The sequence below is a fragment of the Pyrgilauda ruficollis genome, unplaced genomic scaffold (genome assembly GCF_017590135.1).
Source record: "Pyrgilauda ruficollis isolate IOZ18807 unplaced genomic scaffold, ASM1759013v1 scaffold2, whole genome shotgun sequence".
In the NCBI taxonomy this organism is placed as follows: Eukaryota; Metazoa; Chordata; class Aves; order Passeriformes; family Passeridae; genus Pyrgilauda; species Pyrgilauda ruficollis.
The window spans coordinates 21,571,604-21,583,315 of record NW_024519206.1 but is presented as its reverse complement, the minus strand read 5'-3'; the positions used below and the strand labels follow the sequence as shown (position 1 = coordinate 21,583,315).

Sequence of the window (11,712 nt, the reverse complement as noted above, 5' to 3'; positions counted from 1 at the left end):
ACCACCTTAAATTTTTTTTGCTGCTGATGACCTCACCAGCCCGCTCCTTTAAATGTTCTGAAAAATATTTTAAAAAAAAAAAAAAAAAGTGATTTTTCTTGTTTTTTTCTTCATGGAAAAAAAAATATATATAAAAATTTAACTTTTTAACACTGGCTCCCTTCTTCTTTTTTGCAACATCTTTATAAATACTTACCCAAGGCTAAAGTGGCATCACCTCACTCAGTTTTTTACTGTTCCTAGAGAAATGATAACTAAATTTTATTATTACTGCTGGTAGGTAAGGACTTTGAGGGTGATGGTAAAAGGGGGTCAAATGTACTCGACTTTCAAATTTAGCATCTCCCTGGCGCACATTCGGGAAGCCGAGATCCCCTGGCACAACCTCAGGGATGCTATTACCTTGTTTCAGGACTGTGTAAGGCTCAAAACACCAGCCAGAACCCACATTCCCACACAGCACGGGGCGAGGGCGGCGTCCCCGTTCCTCACCCCTCCGGGACAGGCGGCACTCCGCGGGAGCCGGCGGTGCCCCACGTCCCCGCCGCTCCAGCGCCCGTCCCGACGGCGGAGCTGCGGTGCCTGGGGTGCCCCGTGTTCCCTGGGGCAGGCCTGGCGCTGGCAGAGCGGGAGCGGCCGGGGCTCCCGGCGCTCCCGGCCCGGCCCGCGCCGCTCGCGGCCCCGTCGCCAGGAGACGGCGCGCGCGCCCGAGCTGCGGCGGGCGGGAGGAGCGGGAGGAAGCGGATCCGGGATGGGAGGGCCGCGCGTGTCACTGCCGGCAGCGCTTCCGGCGCCATGGGCGTCCAGGGGCTCACGGGCTTCGTGGAGGAGCGCGGGGTGTTCTTCACCGAGCTGCGGGTGCGCGACACCAAGCTGGTCATCGACGGCAGCAGCCTCTACCACCGCCTCTGCTTCGCCCCCGACGCCGACTTCCGACGCGGCGGCGACTACGGCGCCTTCGCCGCGGCCGTCAGCGACTTCTTCGGCGCCCTGCGGGCCTGCGGCGTCGCGCCCTTCGTGGTGCTGGACGGCGGGCGCGGCGCCGAGGACAGGAAGCTGCCCACGCTGCGGCGCCGCGCCGCCGAGCAGCTGCGGGCGGCCCACGGGCTGTCCCGCGGCGCCGGCGGCTGCCTGGCGCCGCTGCTGACCCGCGAGGCCTTCGTGCAGGCGCTGCGCCGGCTCGGCGTGCCCTTCGTGCAGTGCTTCGCCGAGGCCGACCGGGAGATCGCCGGGCTGGCCAACCGCTGGGGCTGCCCCGTGCTCTCCCTCGACAGCGACTTCTTCGTGTTCGACCTGGCGGGCGGCTACTGCCCGCTGTCCCACTTCCAGTGGCAGAGCGTGCGCGGCAGCGCCGCCGCCCCGCAGGGGTGCTACGTGCCCGCCCGCTGCTTCTCCGCAGAGAGGTTCTGCGGGCACTTCGGGCGCCTGAGCAAGGCGCTGCTCCCGCTCTTCGCCGTCATGCACGGGAACGACTTCGTGGACCTGGAAGCGCTGGAGGCGTTCTTCAGCAAGGTGCGCCTGCCGAGGGGCTGCGCGGCGGGGCGGGGCGGCAAGCACCTCCGCCTCCAGGGGCTGCTGAACTGGCTGGCGCAGTTTGCCGAGCCCGCCGAGGCCCTCGACAACGTGCTGAAATACCTCAAGAAACACCAGAGGGAAGAAATACGGGAGCTTCTGTGCGCTTCAATGGAGGACTATGCTCCGTCTGACGTGAATCTTGAGGACTTCTTTCAGAACGGGAGCTATGAGTGCGAGGCTGCCAGGAAAGCAGACGTACCACAGTGGGTACTTGATGCTTTGGCGAAAGGTAAGCTGGCCCCATTCGTCATCAATGCCCTGATACTTAGAAGTACCTTCCTCCGCGTTCAGGTGGAGAACATGCAGAGACCCAGTGCTCATAGCACAGCTCTGCCCATCCGACAAGTTATCTATGGACTGCTTCTGAGAGTATCTCACAGTACTGAAGATGCTTCTCCAAGTAAGCAGACCAACGAGCTGCCCATTGTATGTGAATTTGACAGATGCCAAAAGACACTTAAAAAAACGTTTGTTCAAGCAGCAAGCCTACCCCCAGATTTTTGTGATGATCGTTTTCCTTTGGACAAGTTAATGGAGGTAAATGGTTGTCACAACAGATCATAGTTAACAGTGTTTCACGAGTGACACAAAAATAGTTGGGACTCACGTTTGCCGTCTGGCCACTAAATGTGATGTCTGAACCAAGCCGCCTCAGTTAGTAACTATTTAACACAGAAGTATCTGTGATATTTAAGAAGCTACATCAGGTTGTCTTCATCTCCTTTCCTTCCTGCCCCCTCCAAGTGTACCAAGACAAATTATATGAGAAGTTGCAGTGTGTGTGTATATACAATACTCCCTGCATTTTCCATTGGAAGCCCTTATTTCATCATTTTGTTACACTAATACTTGCTTTTTTTTTTTTTTTTGGGAAGGAATTCAGTTTCGTGTAGTTTAGGAAAGTCCGATTTCAACACTATGAAACCTAATTTGTATTTGATCAAGCTGTATAATGTTTCAGAGCAGTGTTCTGAAACAAAATCTGACCCATGCCTTTTTACTAGAAGTCATTATTGCAAGTGTGAATGTTGCAGCTGCCCAGCAGTTTTATCTGTCCCGAGTATGCTCCTGCTAACATGGCTCTGATGCTTGCCAAACAGAGCAGAACAGCACCTGAAAAACACCTGAAAACCACAGGAAAGTTGTACTAGATTAGTTCCAGTCACCATTGTAGCACTTCTATGTAAATTCTAATGATTAAGACTGTAACTCTTGCCATAAGGGGAAGTAATCTCCCATTCTCGAAGTTGCATAACTGAGATTTTGTATACAGAAATTTAAGGCACATAGCTCTGTCCATTCTGGAGTTCAGATTGACTGTTGACACATCTCTGTGCATGGGCAGTGCTGAATGTTTGTATCACTTGCTGGTGGCTCCTTTGTAAAGGAACCAAGTCTGTCACTGCTACACCCACTAAATGCTACAGATAGCTGTGGGTCCAAAGTGCAGGTTACTTTACACAGGTTATTGGCACACTCATTTTAAACAATACGCAGCACTTAAGAGCTTGAAAAATCAAGTTTCATGTTAAGAAACATTAATGACACCTTACTTCAACCTTTGTGTGTGTGCTGTTTGTTTAATGAATTTGAGCTTTGCTGCTACAACAACTTTCCTTGACATTAATGACACCTTACTTCAACCTTGGTGTGTGTGCTGTTTAATGAATTTGAGCTTTGCTGCTACAACAACTTTCCTTGGTGAATATATGGGAATTATCAATTGAACAAAAGGTTAGAAGAAGAAATGTTCAGCATTTGAAATGCTCCAGGCAAAACTGACTTCAGTTGCTCTTCTGCTGTGGGAATGTCTGCCTAAGAGTAGGCAGAACAATCCTAATCAAGGTTTACAAAGCACTCAGATTGCAGCTGAACAGCTTGCTCCAATTCTGCATGCATGAAGTTATGGACAAAGCTGATAACACCATTTTCTGGGAGTTAAATGGCTCAGCAAAAAGGGAACATGTGGTAGGAACTAATTACTTACCAGTTACTTTTATCTTTCTACCTGACGTTTAACTGTGTCATTTTTAAAGTCTTAAGTAGTATGTAAAAAAATATTTTCTGTTCAGAATACCTATGAAACTTCAATAATTTTTTATCAAAAACCTATAGTGGTAACTAATTTAACCAGGAACTTATTGGTCTTTTAGAAATTGCTCACAACAGATCAAGTCTCTTACCTCCAATTTTTAAATTTATTTTCAGGTGCCTGTTTCATGCCGTCAGATGCTTTTGCTGGAGACTCTGGGAGTGAAAATGAGTTTCCTAGAATCTATCCCAAGTCATTTACAGCTCCCTGTTGCTGTAACGTGTTACTGGATATGTCGTTCAGAACCCAGAGTTAAGCTGAACCAATTAAAGGCTCTGCTTCTAATGATAGTTTCTGGAGAACTGCAGAGGATAACTGATGATCCAGGTATGTCTCCAAAGAATACAGTTTCAGGTGTTCAGTTGCTACAAAAATACAGACCATAATTCATTTTTCCACACTTACAGGGAGTTGTCCAAATGTAGGGATTAGCCTTGATTTACACTATATTCTGAGGTGTCACACTCTGTGCATTGATATGCGCAAAAAAAAAGTGCTAACCATTAATTTAACATTTTATATAGGTAAAACAGTACTTTACCACATTGCAAAACATTAATTTGCATTCATAAGTACTTTCTTTAGGATCAAAATATTAATTCAGATATAAAAGTCACAAAAAATATGCTTAATGTACTCAGCATTAAAAAACTGCTGTTGAAGCATTCCAGTATTTTTTTTGCTTGTGAGTCTTTCTAAAAACATTTGTACTTAAAAATGATGAGTTGCCCAGGCACACTTTTTCTGCCTATGCATTGCAAATTTGAAAGTATTAAATGATCACAGAAATTGCTTCAGTAATATTTATACCTGTTAGGTCATATGGGACTTTCCTCCACGAGTCCTTCATTTGATGGCAAAGACAATGCATGCCAGTTATACAGTTTCTTTATGTTCTGGTTTGTAGAAACCAGACTGACAGGGTTTCCACGTAGATTGTAGTGAGATGGAAAGCTTGTTTGGATTTTATCACACAGAATCAATTAGATTGGAAGAGACCTCTGAGATCACAGAGAACAACCCATGCCTGAGCAAAAACCACCCTGTCAAACAGACCATGGCAGTGAGTGCCGCATCCAGTCTTTCCTTAAACACTTCCAGGGACAATGACTCTACCACCTCCTTGGGTAGCCCATTCCAGTGTCTAATCACCCTTTCTGTGAAGAAATTCCTCCTAATGTCCAAGCTAAACCTCCCCTGGTGCAACTTAAAGCCATTTCTCCTTGTCCTATCAATTGTTACCTGGGAGAAGAGACCACCCCCCTGGGCTACACTCTTCCTTTCAGGCAGAACCAGGGAGAAGACATATTGCAGATACCTTTTGTACTGTTCACAGCAGAACATTTATTTCCAAGTTATTTTTTATTTATAACCTAGATCCCACAGTTCTGCCTGCTGAAGATGACAGCGTTGCATATAACGAATTTCTAAAATGGAAGGAAAAGAAATTGCAGAATAACGACTTTGATTTAGATGCTGCACACAGTTTTTGCCAGTGGCAGTGCTGTCTTCAGATGGGATTGTATCTCAACCAGCTACTTGGTACTCCTCTCTCTGAGCCAGACCTAAGTAGGTAAGGTTGTTCCAGAGATCTGCTTTCCACACAAGCCCCTGATGGAATGAATGTATTAACATGTTTCATTTTCTCTGTCAAACTCCTTTGGCCAGTACTTACAGCAAAACTCCCTTCTTTAAAGGAGTTACTAAAAAAAAGCACTTTTTATAAAGAAAACTACACTTAGCATAGGAGTTGAATGTTGGATACTGTATGTTTTTGTCATCAAGCAACATGTTTCTGTACCTGTTCTATTGAAGTGCAATTCTAAATGCAGATTCTCTCCTTCTTTTGAGCAGGCTTTACACTGGGACCCTTGTGCACAGACTGTATCAAGAACTTAAATCAGCACCTTCAGTGGAAAATCTGTTTCTCTTATCTCCAAAAATGGCTCAGCTTTATCTGGGTTTGTTAAATACATTGGAGTCAATGGTCTCTCCAGACTTCTTTCAGAAGATGACCAAGACCAGATCAGGGTCCTGCAAAAAGAGGAAAGCATCTAGTAAGAAAAAAACAGCCACCCGATGTGCTGTGCCAGAAACTCAGCATTTATGCAATGTTAATAGGTTTGCAGCACTGGAAGTGGATGACTGAAAGCACTATTCTTGGAATAACTTCTAATGCTGATGAAAGAAGTAACATTAAAATATGTGACTGTATTGGAATTTGCTCAACTGTTTTCATACAAGTTCCTGATTCAATCTTTACCAAAAACCTTGCTTCAGGGTATTTTTATTTACCTTTTTGTAACTTACATTTTTTAACTTTACATTTTGTAACTTACATTTGTATAAAAGAAATGCTGTCTAAAAATTTTGGTGTTTTGTTTTTCTTTAAGGGTATCAGTCCAAAAGAAAATGAGAGCAAAGTTGTTTAGCATTTCAAACCAGGACTATTATAGAGGAATTCTTTTCCTGAACATTTATAGTTGGCTCTGTCTCATCTCCCTGAACACTTCATTTACAAAAAAATGCAACTTTCAAGTTTGTGTTTGAGGAACACAGTGGTCACAGTCTAAAAGTTGAGATTGAAATAGAAACTGGCAGGTTTAAAAATACTGTAAAATCCATCATTACTGGTGGAGTACTTTTACTTGCAGGGAGAGGTAGCTCTGTTCAGTGACAACTGAGTAAGTTGTGCTTGCAGTATTACAGGTTCTGTCAATACTCAGGGAGAAACTTCAGATCTTATTTCTCCCCCTTCCCCCTATGATGTGTTAAATAAAGAGTTACATGCACAAACAAAGCTGTCACATGGAAGCAAGTTTCTACAGGTTTGCTGATTCTCAGTAGTTGTCACAGTAATTGTGTACAATCCTCTGCTATTAAAGCTGTTGTCACTCTTATTCTTTATACAACGGCTATATTAAAAAACAGACCTGTTCTGACTTACCCTATGTACACTAATTACTTGATAAACCCTTGCTATCTACACAGTAATACTGAAAAACAATATTTTTTTAAATCCTACATCAGATATTCCTTAGTGCTTTGCATTAGCAAACTTTCCAGTATAATTAGTCAATTTATGTAAATACTTTTCTTATTAAACTATTGGTTTTCCCTATGTAAAACAGTTACATTTGTGGTTTTTCTTCTTAAGAATCCACATCTTTTCTTGTATTTAGGAAAATCATGACTTCAACCTCTAATCGTCAAAGTTTTGCCCATAACTTACCAGAATTCAAGCTTGATTCCTGTATTGTGTGTTCAAGTTTTCAGTCCTGCTTATGCTCCCTGTTACCTCTGTTCCCATGGAAATAACTCACCATATCTTATTATTTAGAGGAAAGATCTCCTGTATCATACAGCTGAGTGTTGATACTGCCCAAATATAGTCAATGAGAAAAGAATCTATGATCTATGAGATGTTACATTAGAGAGAAAACTATATTTGAGATACAGCCTGTCCTAGCAAGATGTAACTTTTTTCCCAGTACAAAAGCTGCTACTTCCTGAACTACCAGCAGATGGCACGTACACCCAACCACACAAGCCAGACCCTCACAACCCATTTCTCTATAGGTTTCTGAGTACAGCATCACATTTCCATCAGATGACTTTTATTTAAATAAAAGTTGAAAGGGGTTACAGTTACTGATTTTACTAACTAAAACTGAAATTCTTAATTGTCCAAATCATCCTCGTCTCTATTATAAGCCCATAAGTTTTATTTTACCAAACTTGTAATTTCCTAGAGTTTTTAATCATCAGAAATAGTCACATGCAAAATAAGTCTTAAATATAAAAATACAGGTGTATTTGATTCCACTTTGCTGATGAGAAGAGAGATCTTAATTTACTCTGAATCCCACATCAGAAAACTTCTGGAGATCGTAAAAATGCTTGAGACTTGGTAAGTCATATTTTCAATCAGATAATTCAGAAGACTAGAATAAGGTCAAATATTCCACTTTGGGATTAAAAACACTGCTATGACCACATGGTATTCTGAGAATATCTTCGGGAAAGCTGACTCAATTAAGAATTGCTGTAGTGGAAATATGTTCTCAATGCAGAATTCAGCTGTTCATTATTGCTAATAAAATAATACACACTCATTGCAAAACCCAGTCCTGTAGGCTGAAGAAAATAATTACTGATTCTAGGGTTACCATGCAGAATTTAAAGTATAACAGTTTTCCTGTTTGACTCATTATAGGTCTTCCATCTTCTTGTAGGAAAATTAAAAAATAAAGGGCCTTTACTTACTAAAACCAAAATTCTTTATTCCATGCTTCAGTAGAAGCAAGTAAATTCCTCTGCTGTTGCTTATTTCTACCCCATAAGAAATGTCTCTTAATTTTTATGGAAAATTACCACTATTGATTCAACTGCTCTGGGAAAAAAATATCTCAAACCTGCTCACTTTACTTGCTGTAAAGTGGTAATGAATCACAAGACGAGCCAAAATAACGGCAATGGAATTCAGTCCAGGCATGTTTTATATATAATGACATTTAACTAGATTTATTACTTGTTAGTATTTTTCCTTCCATTGGAAAACACAGCATCAAAACTTCTAGCAAATTTAAGTGAACTGCAGTCAACTAAGCCCACCCTGCAATAAGGCAAATTTGTCCTTAAGAGACTGAAATTTTATTTGTCTAGAATGACATACCTTATTCAGAAACTGGGACTTGGGCTGGGAAAGGGGCACTTGGTAACATTTGTTTAAGGACTTGGCAATGACACTTCCAAGCTAAGATAACAATCTAGCATTCATCTGTACTTACCTAGATTTCTGGGACTCCAAGACCAAGAGCAGAGCACAAAGCAGTCAAAACCCACAGAAGAATATCAACCACAAGATAAGACCTATTATGTGAAAGGTGTAGCTGCTGTCCCTTCACAAAATCGAACTTTGTTCAAGATTCTTCATCAGCATGCACTGCCAGCTTTTACTATCTGTCTTTATTAATGAATACTAAGGATTTTATTAATGACATGTTCTGAAATTGTATTAAAATACTGAACACGCTACAATATTGAACAGCCACAGCCCTCCATGCCGAAGACAGTAATTGTTCAACTCCTGTCAAATTTGCCCTACTTCTGAAAGGCAGAACTGCTGCAAGTAAGAAACTTTCTCTTGAAGACACAAGAGCATTTCTGTAAGAGGTCATGTTGTTCAGGCCCTCCCAGCTCAGTGGTAACAACCCCAGGAAGAGATGAGGGCCAAGTGATCTTTGAGGGCCAACAGGATCTTTGTCTTTACACAATCACATCTCCAGCACATTGGTAGACCAGGTATTATGGACATATTGAGGGTCAGGAGGAGCCATGGATGAGCTGCATGTATAAAGCAGACTGAATGGGCATTCATGCTGTCTGCAGACCCATTTCCTGGCAGAGTCTAGGAATCCTAAAGGCAAAAAGAAGAAAAAAATTCCAGTAACATTAGCAGAGAAATTCATACTGCACTTTTGAGCACGGCATGTGGGCCAAGTCACAATGGCAAGTGCAGAAATATCCCAGTGTCTGTTGAAGAAAAGTCCCCCTCAAATGGCAGGATGAGCACTGTGACAGTGTGGGGCAGAGCCAATGCCACTGCCACACTTTCAGGCTAGAGTGAGGAGAGACGCACATGCACAAGTGTACAAGGGAAAGAGATACCACTGTGTCTTTGACCTCCCCCAGCAATCTTTAGGCATCGTCTTTTCAAGATGCTTTAGGTGATAGTTCCTTGCATTTCCTGAAAGGGTGATAAGATGACACTGATGACAACAGGGCAAGACTATTTTGAGGAAAGCACTATTTCCAATTAGTGAATATTAAAGTATTCAGACATTGTAATATATTAAAAATAATTTTACAATGTCAAAACAAATCTACTATAATGCTTTTCTAGCTCCAAAATAATTCTGAGGGTTAAAATTCAAAGTTACCCTACCAGGAAAAGGGGGATTTTTTTATGAACAGGAAGAAAAATGAAGCTTCTTTGAGAGATGGATAGGGGTTTTTTTGCCCAGCGAGGAAATTGAATAATATATTGCATTAATTTTCTAATTCAGTACACTACAAAAAATTTCCGTAATTACTCTCTTATAAAGCACTCAAGTGATCTCACAGTCATAAGCTAAAGTCAATATGGAACTAGAAATGAAACAAAGCCTGTATCTTTAATGATATCAAAACAAGTTCGTTCATTTGGTGTAAATGCCAGTTTCTTTTAAAACAAAGAGACGACACACTTATAAGAAAAGCAAACATTTACTTCAAATTGCAGTATAGGCTTTTCAATCACAGAAAAAGAAAAGAAAAACAGTGATCCGACAGCGGTCACATCCTGTGCAAAAAAAAACCAAACTTGGGATACAAAAAAACTGTAGCACAAGGTACTTGAGCCGCTTACACATTGCAGGATAAAGTAAATAAATACAGTAGCTAGAATATGGCACTCTTGTGACAGACTCTAAACCCAGTGGAATGCCTCTGAAATATTTTTATCCTTGTATTAGTAGCAAAGTCCCACCACCATAAAAGTAGAATAGTACAATGCTTTAAATAAAAACAAACTAAAATATTTATATCTAAGAGAAGGATTTTACACAGTTATATCTTTTAAGTGCAGAAAATGGGACTTGGGCTTAGATCTTTCTTTAAATTAACCCCTGCCCCCTCCCCCCCACAATACCATTCAATCTTAAAAGTAAATTTATGCTTGAGGAAAAATGTTACCAAAGTTGCATAATTTCATTTGTTACTTCCACAGCTGGAAGTTAAATTCTAAACAGTCTTGAAACATGAAGTTCCTCATCAGCCAGTGAAACAAAGGACTTGTCAAAAGCCCTCAGGATTTCTTTATCCTCCAGATAGTGTTTTGCTTTCTCCAACATCTTTAGACAGCAATCACTAAAGTTTGCAAACACAAGAATGCAATATGCATCATACATCAAGAAAAGACGAAGTTGATGAAGAAGAACTTCCACGTTTCTGGATCTTTTCCTTGCTTCTTTCAAACTTCTTTATTAGCTCAGTCACTATGCACACAGAGGAAGTGAGTCCCAGAAGAAACAGTAAATCTGGAAGAGATAATTAGCTTTCTTTAAAATTGCTATTTAAGGCTGTGGGGAGACTTAAAAAAGAAGAAGACTTACAAGACTTTCAAATTTTCTCCCAATCATTGGGAAGTTCAGGAGAAATGAAGCAAGATTCAATTCTTTGCAGGCCCAGAAGATTAACATGCATGGTTTATGCACAAGTCATAACTACACACAAGACATTAAAAGCTTTTAAAGTATTTCATAGACTTATTTTCAGCAACCTAATTAACTTAATTCTGAAAAAATAATATCAATATAATCAGAAATTATGCTACAATAAATAAATTTATTTAATTATAATCACTTAAATCCAGAAAGTTACAGAAGTAATAAACCTTTGCCAACAGCATTATGCACCTATAGCTTTTTAAAATCCTCCTGTTTCTTTACCCTATGACAATGCAATCAATATTAAAGGATTGGCTTTTTAAGTAAGGTGTTTATATTTAGAGAAAAAATTTGTGAACTAGTTAAATTAACAGTGCTCAGAAACCTACAAAGTCAACTTTGCCTGCAACAAAATTTATATTAAAAATTTCCAAATAAATAAGCACCTTTATAAAAATTTAAGAACACACTGATCAGTTATGTACCATATGCATTTAAATCATGGTTCCCAAAGAAAACTTCTAGAGTGATTTTAAAATATTTTTAAAAAATTCACAAAACAAAAAGCATCAGCAGGCTTTGTGTTCCTGTTGTATGCAAACAGCCAGAAAGTGCTCTTATACTTTTATAAAGTTATAAGTTCATAAATTAATCCTTAATGAGCAGTTTTGAAAAGGGAACAGTTCTTACCCAAGACACTCAGGCTCTCTGTTTGGAAAACTTTCTGAAGTGGAGGAAAGTAAATGACCAACAACTGCCCCATTATAGATCCAAGGACAGCATAGCAGAACATTTTGTTACTGCAAAGTCCAATCTCAAACACAGATTTTGTCTGTA

General features: G+C 41.0%; 2 protein-coding genes across 8 annotated transcripts in view; one reads left to right on the top strand and one right to left on the bottom strand.

Moving 5' to 3' along the window:
- Positions 1-445: 445 nt before the first annotated feature.
- ASTE1 (asteroid homolog 1) lies at positions 446-6,024 on the top strand. Its single transcript, XM_041466188.1, has 4 exons — positions 446-2,112; positions 3,784-3,994; positions 5,045-5,240; positions 5,522-6,024. The coding sequence occupies exons 1-4, from the start codon at positions 796-798 to the stop codon at positions 5,814-5,816; spliced, it is 2,019 nt and encodes a 672-aa protein (XP_041322122.1). The 5' UTR covers positions 446-795; the 3' UTR covers positions 5,817-6,024.
- Positions 6,025-9,918: 3,894 nt separating this feature from the next.
- The window catches only part of ATP2C1 (ATPase secretory pathway Ca2+ transporting 1), a 63,598-nt gene continuing 61,804 nt past the window's right edge, over positions 9,919-11,712 (bottom strand). For all 7 annotated transcript variants that reach the window (XM_041466179.1, XM_041466180.1, XM_041466181.1 and 4 more), the window contains 2 exons: positions 11,566-11,707; positions 9,919-10,746 (listed from right to left, as the gene is read on the bottom strand). In XM_041466179.1, coding sequence (XP_041322113.1) covers positions 10,610-10,746; positions 11,566-11,707 — 279 coding nt within the window. In that variant the 3' untranslated portion in view covers positions 9,919-10,609. The remainder of the gene's footprint in view (positions 10,747-11,565; positions 11,708-11,712) is intronic.

Coding starts and splice junctions, on each gene's coding strand:
- ASTE1 (XM_041466188.1), top strand. CDS start 796: ATGGGCGTCCAGGGGCTCACGGGCTTCGTGGAGGAGCGCGGGGTGTTC. Junction 3,995..5,044: donor GAGGATAACTGATGATCCAG/GTATGTCTCCAA, acceptor TTTATAACCTAG/ATCCCACAGTTCTGCCTGCT. Junction 5,241..5,521: donor TCTGAGCCAGACCTAAGTAG/GTAAGGTTGTTC, acceptor TCTTTTGAGCAG/GCTTTACACTGGGACCCTTG.